The 15,697-nt window shown below is 52.5% G+C and overlaps 2 protein-coding genes across 2 annotated transcripts in view; one reads left to right on the forward strand and one right to left on the reverse strand.

Moving 5' to 3' along the window:
- Window positions 1-9,913, forward strand: part of CRTAC1 (cartilage acidic protein 1) — a 155,336-nt gene extending 145,423 nt beyond the window's left edge. The window contains exon 15 of the mRNA XM_061209193.1: window positions 9,793-9,913. Within this exon, the coding sequence (XP_061065176.1) occupies window positions 9,793-9,815 (23 nt within the window). The 3' untranslated portion in view covers window positions 9,816-9,913. The remainder of the gene's footprint in view (window positions 1-9,792) is intronic.
- GOLGA7B (golgin A7 family member B) lies at window positions 1,925-13,619 on the reverse strand. Its single transcript, XM_061209376.1, has 5 exons — window positions 13,608-13,619; window positions 7,245-7,370; window positions 3,445-3,597; window positions 3,242-3,358; window positions 1,925-2,165 (listed from the first exon to the last, which is right to left on the reverse strand). The coding sequence occupies exons 1-5, from the start codon at window positions 13,617-13,619 to the stop codon at window positions 2,064-2,066; spliced, it is 510 nt and encodes a 169-aa protein (XP_061065359.1). The 3' UTR covers window positions 1,925-2,063.
- Between the last annotated feature and the right edge of the window lie 2,078 nt (window positions 13,620-15,697).

The following is a 15,697-nucleotide window of genomic DNA, read 5'->3' on the forward strand; positions in this document are numbered from 1 at the left end:
CAGGGCCCGTCCTGCCCGTGTCAGGGTGCTGCCTCTTCAGGAACACACTCAGCCCTGCCTCCTCGGCGTGAGGTGGGTGGGCGGCCAAACACCCCCTCGCCGTGGTCCTGGGGCATAGATCTGGCCTCCCATCACCGTGGGGGAGAGAAGCAGCACAGAGCCTCAAGCTAGGCAAATCCTTTTATTGGAAAAAGAAATAATAAAGCAAAAGGCCACCACATTGCCTACGCCCAGCCCTCCCACAGGAGACGCACAGGTCAGCCCCAGCCATACGGTGGGCCAGGGTGGGTATAGGGGTAGGGGCTGTGCTAGAGCCCACTGGGCTGCAAGCTCACCCGGGGCATCCTTGGACCAGGACCCACTTAGGCTCAGGGGCTGGGCTGCCCTCTCCAGCTCTCTGGAGCTTTCCTACACACTGCTCCTGCATCCAAAAGAAAATCAGGCCCCTCTTTGGTTCCGGAAAGCTACCTGGCTATCTGGTCTTTCATATCCACTCTAGCACCTCCTGCCGGCTGAGGCAGGCAGTCTCCTTCTGTCCATCTTCAGGCACCAGGATGGGGCTGCTGGGTGTCGGCAGGCAGGGCCTCATTGGCTGGACACCCCTCTTTCCTTTCAAGAAAGGAATTTGCCTTTTCCCCTGCAGGTTAGCAGCTCCTTTGACCTTCCAAAGAAGCCTCACTTACACAGCCTTAGAGAGCCCCAGAGCCTGGGCGGGCTGAATATGCAGTGTCCATGGCCCCATTGCCTTGTCATGAGGGACTGAGAGGGGGGCACGGAAGGCCCTGGAAGGTTGGCTCTGTTCTCCTAGAACCCCAACTTCTTTTTTGTTAGAATGTACACAGTACAGTCAGAAGGTGGGGAGAACCTTTCAGGTAGGGGAGAGGCCAGGAAGAAGAGCCAAGCTGGCAGCCCAGGCAAGGGGCAAGGGACATTAGGACATTTATTTACAGGGGGACAGGCTGGACCCACACAGGGAAGCAGACAGACCGTGGCGCACGAAGATAAGACAGGATGCAGAGAGGGGCAGTCATTGGCCCAGCAGCCAAGGGGAACGTACAAGTGCACTCATTCACATACATGCACACACACATGTGTACACACACTCACACAAGTGCACTCACCATGCACTCATGCACACACCTGCCCTCACACACAGGTACATTCATGCACATAGTGCACTCACATATGTGCACTTACACATGTGCCTGCGTGCACACACACTCGTTCTCACACACGTGCAGGTTCTAATCTCAGGAAGTTGGCTCCAGTTCTGGAGGTTAAACCCCCCAAGGCTACATCTCTCCATGAGGCATTTCTCCAGACCCCCATATAACCTCCCAGAGCCCCAGGCCATGTGCCCCACCACCAGCACCTGGTAGCCTGCAAAGTCGCAGGACTTGGACGCTTCTTGGCAAGGCTAAGATGACCTCCAGGCTCTGGGTGGAGGACAGGGACACCATGAGTCTAGAAGAGGTCAGGAGGGGGCTGAAGAGCTCCCCACCGCAGCGCCCGTAGGCTGACCACTCCTGTCTCCCCAGACCTTGAATTCGGTGGAGGCAGGATCACAGACAGGCAGAGGCCCCGTGGTGGCATCAGAAAGAGCAGACACTGGGAGACAGCCATGGGGAGCAGGGCCCCGAGGGAGGGAGTCCTGGTGGATGCGGGATTTGGGGTGAGGAATCGTGCAGGATGGGAAGTCTCTATGTGACAGACCTGGATCTTCTTCTGGGGTGTTGGGAGGGGAGCTGCAGAAGAGAGGGGCTGTCCAAATTGTGTTGTCCCCACCCCAGCCTCCCCTGGAAAACCTGCCTCTGTGTGACCCAGACCAGCCCCGTCGGGTAAGAGCCAGGTCAGGAAGTGGACCGTCCTGCCAGGGGGCAAGGGGCAGGGGGCGCCGTTGATGGCCCGCAGGCAACACTGGGCAGGTCACCCTCCCTCCTGCCCTGGGCAGCAGGGTGGGCCCAGAGAACGACTCAGAAGCGGGTGCTCTGGTAGCGGAGCCGCCACAGGTCTGCAGGGCCCTCAGTCCAGTCGTACACCTCCCTGCAGGGACTCTCGGCCAGTCACCGGCCACCCGCCCCGCCGCTGCTGCTGCCGCTGCCACTGCTACTGCCACTGCTAGAGCTGCCACTGCTGCACTGGTCCTCGTAGATGGAGATCTCGATCTGGGGCGGCGTTAAGGAGGGATGCAAGCGGACAGGAACTGGCTGATGGGGGCCAGCAGGGAAGCGGGAGGCAGAGCTGGTGCTGCTTCCCAGACAGTAAGGACTCAGAGGCCCGGGGAGCCAGACCCAAGCCCCTCCTCGCACCTGCGCTCACTCAGCTCAGATGCTCCTGCGCACAGCCAAGACCAGGAGCTTACATTCTAGTGGGTCTAATCACTGTATCCCAGGATGGGGATGTGCCCAAGAGCGGGTGTTACTGCACAGGAAGTGTGAGGACTTGGGTGTCCTGAGTTCAAATCTCAGCTCACCCATCTCATCTGTGAAATGGGGAAAATAATAGAATCTTGGGGTTACTGCAAGGATTAAATGAAATAAAGCGTGTAATGCACAATGCCTGGCACATAGTAAAGTCGCAAAGACGAGAAGCGCCTCTCCCTGGGCTTTGTAAGCATGAGGTTCTGGGATTTGAGTTTTCTTTACTCTTTTCCTGTCAGTTTTCCAGTAAAAGTTATTTTTAAACAATTCTACCCTCTGCTGCTGACTGGGGGCAGGATGTATGTACACCTTGACCAGGTGGAGTGAGCAGACCTATAACCCTCTCGAACGCCAGCCTCTCACCGAGACCTCACTTTTCTCATCTGCGAAAGGGCAACAACAGGACCTGCTCATTGAACGGGCTTCAATGAGGGTTACATGCGAGAGCATTGAAGAGTGGGCCTGAGCTCAGATCCTGGCTCTGGCGGTCACCAGTTGGGCGGCCCTGAGCCAGGGTCAGCTACAAAGGCAATAAGAAGAGTTACCCACTTTATAGGGGTCTATGAGAAGTCCATGGATTCATATTTTCAAAGCACTTACTATGATATCTGGCATGTATTAAGCACTGATTAAATGCAGCTCAATAAAAGCAAAGCCTAAAATGCACAAACTGCACTAACTTGAGGTGGAGGCAGGGGCCGATGACCAGGGGTGTGGGGGACCCCAGGAAATCCCTGAACAGGGGCCCAGAAGGTGGTCCCATTTCCCAGCAGCCTCACCAGGGGCCCACTGGCCGGCAGCTCTGTGCCCCCGCACAGAACAGCTGGAAAGGATATAACCCTCATCCCACGCTCCACGGGGTCTGTGAGCAGGAGGCCTCGGGGGGCAAAGACCTTCTCGTTTTGCTCCTGGATGTATCGGGAGATCTTCTTGAGGACCTGCAAGGAGAGGGACCGGTTGAGGATGAGGGTGGAGCACAGGAGCCCTGGGAGAGGGGATGCGGGGCCGTGGGGGAAGGAGCCACCTTCTCATAGTGGGTCTCCATGCAGAGGAAGATGAAGTAGGCCGTGGCACAGGCCAGGCAGCCCTCGAGGTAGGAGCTGCCCCCAATCTTCTCTGCCTCTGCGTAGAAGCTGTTGAGGGTCTTCACAGTCTCCTCAAAGAGCTGCCGCTCGATCTGGAGGGAGAGAGGGACAGGGAGCCAGGCCCAGGTCAGCCTCCCTGGAGGTGGCAGTGGTGGGGCCGCACCAGCGTTGGGGTTGGCGGCACACAGGCAAGACCGGCAAGGCTGGAGGTGCGCATGGAGTGCCACACAGGGAGTCAGGAGACCTAGGGTCCAGTCCAGACTTGGCCATCAGCTAGCTGTGTGACCTTGGACTAATGACTTAACTACTCTCGCCTCAGTTTCCACATCTGTAAAATGGGAGTAAGAATGACTACTTGACCTCCCTTGGAAACAGAAAACTCCCATGAAATCCAAGATGTGAATATTTTCTGCAGCGGATCAGGCAGGAATTCCAGTGACTTTGCCACACACACACACACACACACACACATACACCATTGTGATGGCTGTGAGAGGGCTCAGGACCTGATTAGTGGGGGCTCTCCACGTTTGGAGAGCATGAGGCTGATTGGGTAAGACCTCAGGTGTGTCTTTCCAGGAGGAGGCACTTCTTCCCAGTTAAGAGGTCACCCAGGGGACTTCCCTGGTGGTGCAGTGGTTGAGAATCCACCTGCCAATGCAGGGGACACGGGTTTGAGCCCTGGTCCGGGAAGATCCCACATGCCGCGGAGCAACTGAGCCTGTGCGCTACAACTACTGAGCCTGCGCTCTAGAACCCGCGAGCCACAACCACTGAGCCTGTGTGCCAGAACTACTGAAGCCCTCGTGCCTAGAGCCCGTGCTCCGCAACAAGAGAAGCCACCACAATGAGAAGCCCGGGCACCGCAACCAAGAGTAGCCCCCGCTCGCTGCAACTAGAGAAAGCCCACACGCATCAACAAAGACCCAACGCAGCCAAAAATTAATTAATTAATTAATTAAAAAAGCAAAAAACAGGTCACCCAGAACAGGACAGCCCCATGCATTTGGACAACTGAGAAGCTATCCTGCCTGCATCCATAACCATAATAGCTAATATTTATTAGGCACGTTCTATGTGCCAGGCACTTTTTATATATTCTTTCATTTAACCCTCATAACAATCCTATCAGAGAAGTACGACTCCCACCCCCATTTTACAGGGGAAGCCTGATGGAAGCTCTGCTCTATGGTCCAGACCACCATCATCTCTGACCTCTTTAAGTGGTCTCCCTGCCCCCAGCCCTGCCAAGAGAGACTGTTAAAGTCAGATCATGTCATAACTCTGATCAAGAGCTTCCCAAGTCTCCCCATCTCTCTCCAAGTAAAATCCAAGGAGTCCTTACATGCCTGTGAGGCCCTCCAGGGCCCGGCCCTGCAACTCCTCTGAGCCCATCTCCTGTTCTCTTCACTCCAGCCACACCGACTGCCCACTGCTTCCTGAAAATGCCACAGGTCCTTTGGGCCTGTGTCCTCAGCTGCAGTACTTTTCCCCAGACAACCCGTGCCCTGGCTCTTCCCTTACTTCCGCTTAGGTCTCGCCTTTTCTGACAGCACCCCGCATCCTCTGCCCAGCTCCCCCTTTGTACTTGACCTCCTCTCTTATATTTCCAGTATTTGTTATCACCTACATATTTTCTTGTTGCTTTTTAAAGCTTTTTTGTATCCTCTAATAGAAAATAAGCTCCACGTGTTCACTCCTACATCTCCAGTGCCCAATACATTGTAGGTGCCTAATAAATACTTGCTGAATGCTGCGTGAACTGGGCCAAGTTTACACAGCTCTGACCCGAGTCTGTGCTCTTCACCATGCAGCCCTCCACTGGAGCCTGGAGTGGAAGGTCATGCTCCAAACTCAGTAGGTATCAGAGTGTCTCTCATCCCATTATTTACATTCTTTAAGCACCCCCTTCCCCACTCACCCCCACAGGACCAGAACTGCCCATCACATAAGGTTAGGGACCTCCCATTCCTGTCTAGGACAAAAGCTCTCCCCCCAAATAGTCAGAAGCTTTGGGGTTCCCAGCCACTACTTCTATAAAGATCTGGAGTGAACATATAGAGAAAATTATGTCCATCCTGTCTGGGACCCAAGCCCTGCTGCTGTATCTCAGGGATCATCCCCGCCACAAAGGACAGGCATGCTAAGACGAGGAGATCTACATGGCTCCGCAAAAACTGTTTAGGGGTCAGATCAGCAAAGGCCACCCCTGCCCCACCCTCCCAAACTCATTCAAATCTGCCTGGGCTGCTGAATGAAAGGTCATGGTCCTTCTTCTGCCCTCCCCCAACCCCAGGCCAGTTCTAAGGAGGCCTGGGATGAGGGCTACATACACCCAGGACCAGGAGCAAAACTCAGCAGAAGGGGCTGATGCCTTGCAAGGGGCCACTGGTCCATGAAACAACCAAGTAGCTGAGTTGGAGTGGGAGGCTGTGGGCAGAGCCCTTGGTTGACGGCCTCTGATGCCACCAGCAGACCCTGTGATGGAGCATCAGGCTCTCCCCTCTGCCCGAGGTGGGGAGAAGGAGGGAAAAGCACCCTCCAGCCCTTCCTTCAGGTCTCTAAGCTTTCCCTGCCAAGACTCTGATCACCCAGGCACCCAGTTTTATCTATACCCACTAAGGAAACAGGAGTCCTGTGAAAAAGCAGAGAGTCGGACGCCAAGGCCCTTTCGGCCCTCAGTCAGTTTGGCACGTCACTTCCTCTTCCTGGCCCTGAGTTTCCTCTCTTAAATGAGAGGATGAACTAATGCAATGCTTCTCAAACTTTTATGCACATATGAATAACTTCAGGATCTCGTTAAAATGCAAATTCTGAGTCAGTAGATCCAGGGTGGAGCCTGAGATTCTGTGTTTCCAGGGGACGTTGACGTTGCCTGTCCACAGACCACAGTTTTGGTTCAAGGGCGTAGTTGTTCTCAATTGTGGTACACACTAAAATCACCTGAGCAGCTTTTGAAACATAGGCATACTCAGGTCTCGCCTCCAGGAGATTCTGATTCAAATGGTCTGAGAAGCGAGAGGGCGGGTCCGAGCAGCAAAGACTACCACTGTCCTATTCTACCCAAGCTGACGCCCTGCAAGGTTTTTTCAAAAGCTCCCAGGTGATTCTAACGGGCAGCCCAGCATGAGAATCACTGTCTAGGAGACCAGAGATTCTCAAAGTGGGATCTGTGAATCACCCAGTTGCACATCACCCAGGGATTCCTCGTTAAAAATTAAGATCCTCAGCCCCGGACGCACAGGGGAACCACCCAGGGAAATTTAAAGCAATGCTGATGCCTGGGCCCCAGTCCCAGACACTCTGATTTAATTGATCTTGGGTTTGGTCTGGGCATTGGGAATTTTTTTAAGCTCCCCAGGAAATTCTAATGCACAGCTGGGGTTGAGAAGTGTTTCTAAAAAGAGATTCCTGAACCCAGTCCTGCAACTGAGTCAGCATCTCTGATGACACCTAGTATCATCCAATAAGCAAATTCCAATAAGAGCCAGGTGATTCTCTAGGTGATTCTCTGAAATTTGAGAGCCACTGAACTAGAAAATCTCTGAGGTGTTTCAGCTCTAACTTTCTAGGAGGTGACAGCAAGACAGTGTTAAGGACATTTTTTAGTTCTTCCACCTGAAGTGGCTGAGCAAGTTTTTTCCTATACTATTTTTTTCCTGGAAAAATATACGTATTCTAATAAGCCCCTCAGTTCCATCATAGTCTATGATCCAACTTTAGGAAAAGACATCCTTACCCGGCTGTCCAGCTCTGGGGGGAATTTGGTCTGGAACTGACAGATGGTCCCATCGCTGTAGTCTCTCTGGATAAAGACCTTGGTGGCCAGCGAGGCACTTCGCCGGAGCTCCTGCAGATTGTGGACCTGGGGAGACGTTCAGGAGACACGCACTCAAGGTGATCATCCTTCTAGGTTTGTCCAAGACTGAGGGGTCTATTGGGGTGTGGGCCTTTCACTGCTAAAATCAGGAAAGTTCCCAGCAAACCAGGACAACTTGTCCATCCCACAAATGTTCAAGGAAGGTTGCGGGAAGCAGGCTTGTTGAGTTTACTCCAGAAGATGCCTCTAGCTATCCCAAAAAGATCTAGAAAAAGCCTGAAGCAGGGCCAAAGCTGAGCCAAAGTGAGAGGTTCTGGAACCACCAACAGAGCCAGGAACAAATTTTAACGAGAGGAAAACACTTCCTGGTGGCTGGCCCAGATCCTCTCTCTCTCTCTCTCTTTCTCTCTCTCTCTCTCTCTCTGTCTCTCTCTCTCTCACACACACACACATGCTTGGTGGGGTCTTTCACTCCTTCATTCATTCAGCAAGTATCAAACGTTCACAGCTTGTCAGGCTGTGGATTGGGGACCCCAGCACTGGACAAGACTGATGCCTCGGACCCATCCCGCCTAGTAGAGCTGACAGGGTTGGGGGAGGGGAGCTTGTGGGGCAAAGGAAGATGTGATGCGCCCATGAACTCAGAGGGAGACTGGGGTTCAGGCCAAGTTATGGCGTAAGTCAGAGACACCACAGATTGTTTCCACGTCCAGCACTTCTCATCACAGAGAAGAAGGGGCCCACAGTCATCCAAATTTCCCAGAGAAAATTGTGGATAAAGTGGGCTGAGGCCAGAAAATGAAGAAATCTCCTGCCCTGGTAGGAAGGAGTAGGGTGACTTCTGTCCCTTGTCCACACCTGCAAACTTGACGTTGACACAGACTCTAGCATTTCAGAGAAGTGGGCTCAATTCCATAGAAGAACAGGGGCTCTTTCTTCCACTTCCAGCCTCCATCACCCACATTTGAGACAAGCTTCCCACTGGGTGAAATATTCCAGACATTGGAACCACGTGGAGCCCAAGCCCCAAAGGCAGAGTGAACACAGCCAGTTCATCCTGTGTAATTAAGGTGAATCCATTCAGTCACTCAGCTTTCATTTACTGAGTCCCTACTATTGCCAGGCTCTGGGGATGCTGAGCAAAAGACAGTCTGTGAGCCCCAGGGAGGAAGACAAGTAAATATACAATGAATCAGACTGTGATGAATGCTGCGGAGAAGTAGCATCTCCCCCAGAAACGCTTTCTCAGAAAAGGCTCCCTGAGGTCTGTGTGGAGTCATAAAGGAGCTACCAGCGGTGGGGGGTGGGCGGGGAGGGGGGGTGAGGGAGGGAAGAAAAGGCAACCCAGAGGGAGGAGATTGTGCAAAGTAACAGAGACAGCAGAGAACAAGGTCTACTCCAATGACTGGAGGCAGATTTCAGCAAGACTGAAGTTGGTTTGCAGAGCAGATAAGAGCAGTAGATGATGAGAGTATAGAGAAGGCAAGGGTTAGATCACAAAGAGCTTGACAAGTTCCTACTAGAGCGGAGGGTTTAAGATAGAAGATACTTAAATTGCTTAAGAGCTGGGGGAAGAATAAGTAAAGAGAGAAAGGTTTTCACTGTGGTAGTAGGATCAGATGATAGGTGGATCAAGGTCCTGGGATGGTGCTAACAAGACTTTCCTAAATCCAAGTGAATTTTGCTCTATGTAAGAGTGTGATCCTGAAGTATTGTGACTGGATGAAATAATGTATAAGTGCTCCTATAGTCCTTGATTCCCCTAATCAAGGTTTTAATTGAAGGAGTCCCCTTGACATTTAGTAGGATCCTATGATAGCTTTGAAAAATAAAAAATGCTTTGGTAATATAAAAATGTTATTCATCAGTGTGTCTGCTCTGTCTGGTTAAGGTTTCATATGGTTGTATTTTCGAAGGAAAAGGAAGGGGCTGTGACCTTCCTCCGACCTTCTAAACCAACATACATGAGGCTGTCGATCTTGAGGATGGATTCCCCTAGCCCCAGAAGGATCATTCTGGTAGCTTCATGATTGGTGCATGGGAAATGGGCATGACTGGGATAAGGGGCCAGGTGGAGGGATGACTATCTTTGTAGTAGTCCAGGGGAAAATTAAAGTGGGTCTAACTTAAGAAAAATAATGGTGAGAATGGAAAGAAAAGGAAAGAACAGTGCTTCAGCCATTCTGAAATGGGCTCAGCTGCTTCCCCTCCAATATCCTCCTTTGTCTGTGACTGAATGCACACATACTGTGTGCTACCATGAAGGTATATGTCTCTAGTGACTGGCTAGCTGTTGACTACAGCCACTTCTTCCTCCTGGTCACACAGCTAGATTAATTCCCAGCCTCCCTTTCAGTTAGGTGTGGCCATATGACTGAATGGAATGCGAATGGAAGTGATGAATGTCATGTATAGGCTTGGCTCATAAAGACCACCACTCCTCTGTGATTTTTTTCGCCTCCCACAGAAACCAAGAGAACCATGTGTTGAAGATAGTGGAACCACAAGCTGAAGAGAGCCTGGGTCCCTGAATCACTGCCTAGAGGAGAACCACCTGGAAATAAACCTCTATTTTATTACACCATTAAGATTTTAGGGTGCTACCTTACATAGTACCGTCCCATTTCCTTTTGGCTTTTATCAATGTGTTCTCAAGTAGCCAGAGTGGGAGGGGTGAACACCCTTTCCAAACCCAACAATATCCTGAGCCTTAGAACACTGTCCTGGCTCTGGATGACTAGGGATCTTCTTCCCTCCCTGGAGAGTGTTTGTGGGGTCTTGAGGAGTTGCTAGAGGATGGTATCAGACACACTTTATATGCCAGAGCCCTAGTTTCCCAGATCTACTTAGAGCACACAGACTCTAAGACTCTAACTCATCTGTAGTTAGTGAAGAGTAGGATCTAAGGCAAGGCAGGGTCTCCTGCCTCTTACTTCTCACCTTCCTCAACCCTCCCCTCCCTCCCATCACCATCCCCTAGCTGCTGGCAGCTGAGTTAGGACAGGACCAAGAGGCACTGCATGAGGAAGAAAGAGAAAATCAGTGGTGAGATCTGCTGACACCAATTTTTGAACGGCGTGGCAGGGCAAAGGAGGCTGCCAGGAGAGTGGGTATCCCAGGTCTCACATTTAGGGTCTGTACACTTGACAGAGTCAAGTTGGCAGAGGTGGGAAGGAGCAAGCACCGGAGTGCAGATGAGCACTCCCAGGCAGGTCGGACCAAGACAAACAGGAGGCCCCATCTGGCCCACATCTCCATCCTCATTAAAAACCAACTAATTCCAGAGGACGCATCTGAGACTCAACTCAAGAATCAGAAGGTTCAGCTGATGAGCCAACACCATCCTCCCTGGCTGGGGTGTGGAGGAGGAGTGAGCATCATGAGTCACAGGCAGCCGAGTGGGGCCTCAGGATGGAAACCCAGGCGCAGGGCGTCCTTCTCAGGCTGCACCAGAGCCCCAGCCCAGCCCATTGTCTGCTGCTTGTTAATTTCATGCCTCGGAGATCAAAACCCCCAATGCCTTTCTTGGCTAATGCTACTTGTGTGCATTTAAAAATCTCTTAGGGGCCAAACTCCACCACTTGGACAAGCCCCTCCCAGCCAAGCATTTCCCAGTTGTCCTTGGCCATCTGGACTGGTTTCCGGGGCAGACCCTGCTCCCATGACACACATTCGTAGAGGTTTGTCACGCAGGAAATGGGCTCATTACAGTTTTCCGAATGAGGTCAGTGTATGGCTCAGGAGGCTTCATCCCTCCTCTGAGGTCCTCACACGCACCCCTCCCCTAACGCTAACTCCTAAACAGAAATTAGGGAGTAGAAAATATCCAGTTTCCATGCTTTCCATCCAGGGATCCAGGGATATCCAATCTTTCTCAATTCTCTCCCTCTCTCCCCTCTCCTCCTCTCAAAACACTTTCTGCTGGAGCTGAGGACCTCCCATTCAGAATCCTAAGAGAATGGCCACAGGAGCTTGGCATGAGGTTTGCCTTCTCCCAACAGGTTTTTCCTGGTAATCTTAACTCAGTCCTAACAGTAAGGACAGCCTGGGGAAAATGACTCGCTCTGCAGCCCAGATAATGTGAACGCCCTGTGCCTTGGCAGAGCTAAGGCTTCCTCCCTCTGTGCTGGCATCAGAGCCCACCCAAGGCCAAACTGGGAAATGGGCAATATTTGTCCTCGGCCCCTCAACCCTGTGGGCATTCCTCCATCCCTCTGCCCTCAAGCTGAACCAGCCAGGCCCGTCAGGGTACCTGAGTCCCCATACTCCAGACCTTCCTGAACTCCTTTGCATCCTTCCCCCATCAAAGTCTATGTCAGGACCCCTAGTCCTCTACTCTCTACTGGGCAACACAGTTGGCTAATTGGATACACCTGGATGCAGCAAACAAAGCACTGGCCAGGGAGGCAGAAGACTCAAGTTCTAGTCCTGGCCCTGCCACTTTTTAGCCATATTTTCTTGGATAAGTCTCAGCACTCCAGTTGCATCATCTGTAAAATGGGATAATGATGCCTTCCTTGGCTCATTCACAGGGATTAGGCAAGCTTCTGAGCCTCAGTTGTCTCATCTGTTAATTGGGGATAATGACACTATCCTCGCCTACTTCACAGGGTTGCTCTAAGGCTCAAAGATCACTCGTGTGATAGTGCTTTGTATACAGGAAAATGCTGTATTCACAGAAGCATTATAGCAGAGCTAACAGCAGGCTAACAGCAGCCTCCTGGAAACACTGCCTCGACCTAGAGATGTAAGCCTGCTGGTTAGAATCTGTGAACCATAGCAGACCTGAGAGGGAGATTTGCTAGGACAAATGGGCCTCGTCACAGATGTGGCCACCTTCTCTGCCCACACTGCTGGCCCAACTGTGCCCACGTGTCTGAAGTCTCCCCTTCCTGTCCAACACCAGCAGCCTCTCTGCTGCAGTCTGCCAGCCCTGTCTGGAACGTGACCAGCTCCTTGGCCATTTCTCCTTTGTTCTTCCTCCTCTTCTCAGTATCTCTGGCACTTTTTGAGCACTCTGCATTCCTCCACCCTAGAAACCAAGCTCCATGGGTCTGCGCAGGGCTTGTCCCCTCACAGGGTCCTGAGGGACGAGCTCTCCTAGCTAACCCTGTGCCTTGTCAGAAAGCCGAGTGACGCCAAGCAACTGCACCTCGTTCTGTGGTGGCGACAGCAGAATAACAACAGTAACACTTGGTACTGATGTCACGCTGCTCAGCAGGATGCCCAGAGGCACTGCATAGGATCATTCAAAAGCCTCTGCTGTCCCCCTGGCTTGTGTTCCAGCTGGGTTGGAAATGGGGAAACACCACAAAAAAAGTCAACATCAGAACTGGGGAAATCTGGTGTCCTGGGTTCCACTCCAAAATTCAAAGAAGAAACTTTCAGCTCTGCTGCTGACACGCTGTGTGAGTGTTAAATAGGTCCTCCCCTTCATGTATTAGCTTTACCACTTATGAAGTGGGAATATAAAGAGCTCCATTTCCCTTGTGAAATGAGGGGGTAGAGGAGGTAATTCCTGATCTCTTAAGCACTGCACATAGATCCTGCCCTCAGTCAATAGGTCCTTGGTTCAGCTTTCAAGTCCCTTGAAGGTGACACACCTATAGGCACACCCTGAAGAAGGCAGCTCCTCCCATCAGACACAAGGGAAATGCGGTCTTCTGGTACAGGAAACTCAAAAGGGGTGAAGAAGCAAGAAAGGGTAATATGCAAAATTGAACTGGTGCAGGCAGCTCATTAAAACTAACCATTTGGGGTTTTGACCTGAGGATTCTTTGTCCCCTCCTGTCCCCCTGCCCCCGCGGAGGAAATGCGGATGTGAAGGTAGGTCTGTCATCCCTTAGCCAGGCTTTTGGGCTCAGAAGCTGGATGGCTGCACCACATAGCAACAGCAGCCAGCCGCCTTCTCTCCCCTAAAACTGGCTCAGGCTCGTCTCCAACCCTCTAGGGAAGTGGTTTCAGGACTTGCAGTCCATGGGAAGGGGAAACCCCAGCTGAAGCCCCAGGAGCAACCCTGGCACTAGTGCCAACAAGTGGTGCGGACAGCTTCGGGACTCCGAGGGGGAAGATTGACACGCCAGGGGTGAAATGAGCTCCAGTGAGGAGCCCCTCTCTTCCCCCCTGCCACTTCGCCCCTCCCCCACGCCTTCCCTCCGGACCCCATCCGGGAAACCACCCCATCCCATCCTACCCCACCCTCCGTCTTCCTTCCCCGCCCCTAGCGGGGATCTGTTCCCACAGCAGCCGGGCACTGCCTGCGGGCCGGTGCTCGCTCCCTACCTCAGTGGCCATGTTCCGGGGGCGCTGACAGCGCCGAGCAGCTGCGGGGTCCGTCGAGGGCGGGTGTCCGCCGTGCTGACTCGGGGAGCAGGTGGGCTGGCGGCAACGAGGCGGGGCCCGGGGCGCTGTCCGCGGTGCTGATGCGGACGCCGCAGACCCGTGCGCCGGTGGGCTGCTGGGCGGGCGGGCGGGCGGGCGCCTAGGTCCTGGAGACGGTCACTGTGCTCTCCGCGGTGCTGATAAGGGCGCCGGGCCGGAGAGGCGAAGCCTCACCCGAGGCTCTTCCGGGCCCGATCGCTGGTTGCCGGGGCTCTTGCAGGCAACGGCCCGGTTTATCTTTAACAGGGGCGGCGGGCGTGGGGGCGGCGGGGGGTTGGGGGGGGAGGAGGGGCCAGGCGCCTCGGCAGATCGGGTGGGGAAAGCGGCGGCCCCGGACTCCGGCGCCCGCCCGCCGGAGAGGAGCCCCGCCCGCGGCCAGAAGCTCCGCTCCTGCCCGGCCCGGAGGCCCCGCCTCTCCTGCCTGCCCCTCCCCCTAGTAAGAGAGCCAGGACCTCGGCGCTCGCTACCGAGGCCTCCAGGGACTTGCAGACTCGGAGGAGAGAGAGGCAGGACCGTTCTGGGGAAAGACACTCCAGCCTGCCAAGGCTGAGGGTCCTCGACTCGTTCGCAGGCCCCCAGGTGCGGGCTCTTTACCTTTCCAACACCCTTCTTCCCAACCCCTCCCCCATCGTGGCCCAGGCTGCCTCGTCTGTGTTTTTTTTCCTCTTCTTTCTCTTCCGTTTCTTCTCTGTGGCCCCCTCTCGAGGCTTGCATGGACGTTCCCTCCTCTCCTCTCTCTCCTTTTCACTGCCTTGAACCCTATTAGCTAGAGGAGGCTGCTGCAGACCGCAGAGAATCATCTCCTTTCTTTAAATATGTACCCTTGTTTCATCCCCAGAGATACCCTGGGGTCCCTTCTTTCAGGGAGCTCCAGAACTGAAGCCAGCCTCTCCTTGCTGCTTTTCCTGGCCCTGCCACCAACCCTTACTCTTCCCTCTCTCCTCTGAAATCCCAGAGTTGACATACACACCACCATCACCAATCAAAAACCACAAGCAGATGGTGCCAAATGGGTATGCCCACTCTCTAAGGATGGCAGGTCTGGCTCTGGTGCCTCTTTCACATTTTCGACATCACACCTTTCTACCAGATGACCTATCTATTTGCTTAATAAACAAAAAGGAACTACCAACACCGGTGCCCTTTCACACACCCATACACCCCTTGGTCTCTGAGGGGAAGCTGGGTATGTCCCCCCACAGCTCACAGCTGCCTAAGGGTCAACAGGGGCAACCCACACACAGGGAGCCATGGGCAGCCAGCAGACCTGGGTCCTGCCTCAGGCAGCATGACCTTAGGTAACTACTTCACACCTGACCTTCTTTCTGTGAAATGAGTGTTGGACTTCACTAGACTATTTCTAGGGTTCTTTCTTTTTCCTCAACCTTTTATTTTGAAAATTTCAAACATACAGAAACATTGAAAGAATAGTACAATAAACTATACTCTCCACCTAGCTTCAACAGTTGTTAACATTTTGTCACATTTGCTTGATAGATAGATAGACACAGAAACATAGAGATATATTTGGCTAGATTATTAGAAAGTAAGTGACAGACATTGTGAGGGTTTATTCTTAAGTACTTCACCATGTATCTCCTAAGAATAAGGGCATTCTCCTACCTAATCACAATATTAGTATCACATTTTTTTCATTATTGCAAACGCAAGATTTACTGGAAATTATCAGTGTTACCGAAGATAGCCACAAAGATGATACTCATACTAGCCACAGCATGTTGAAAGACTTTTCTTTAGTGTTGCACATTTTCTCATATGTATGGTCCACAGAAGCAGAAAAGTCCATATTTTATCTATAAACCTATAGATATGTATTTTCAAATTTTATCTATAGCTTTAAAGGGAGAGAAGTTTCTATTTTGATGCCACCATTTTGTTTCACATGATCAAAACTGTTGACAGGAAAGCTCCCACTGTCATGCTTATTATCCTGTTCCTGGCTTACCTACAGTCTTCCAAGTTTTCTCACT

The sequence above is a fragment of the Eubalaena glacialis genome, chromosome 1 (genome assembly GCF_028564815.1).
Source record: "Eubalaena glacialis isolate mEubGla1 chromosome 1, mEubGla1.1.hap2.+ XY, whole genome shotgun sequence".
Lineage (NCBI taxonomy): Eukaryota > Metazoa > Chordata > Mammalia > Artiodactyla > Balaenidae > Eubalaena > Eubalaena glacialis.

Bases quoted from the DNA above. Each gene is read 5' to 3' on its own strand.
- GOLGA7B (XM_061209376.1), bottom strand. The intron at 3,359-3,444 runs GTGGCTCCTTCC...CTCTCCTTGCAG, and splicing joins TGGAGACCCACTATGAGAAG to GTCCTCAAGAAGATCTCCCG. The intron at 2,166-3,241 runs GTTCTGTGCGGG...ACGCCGCCCCAG, and splicing joins GGGTTATATCCTTTCCAGCT to ATCGAGATCTCCATCTACGA.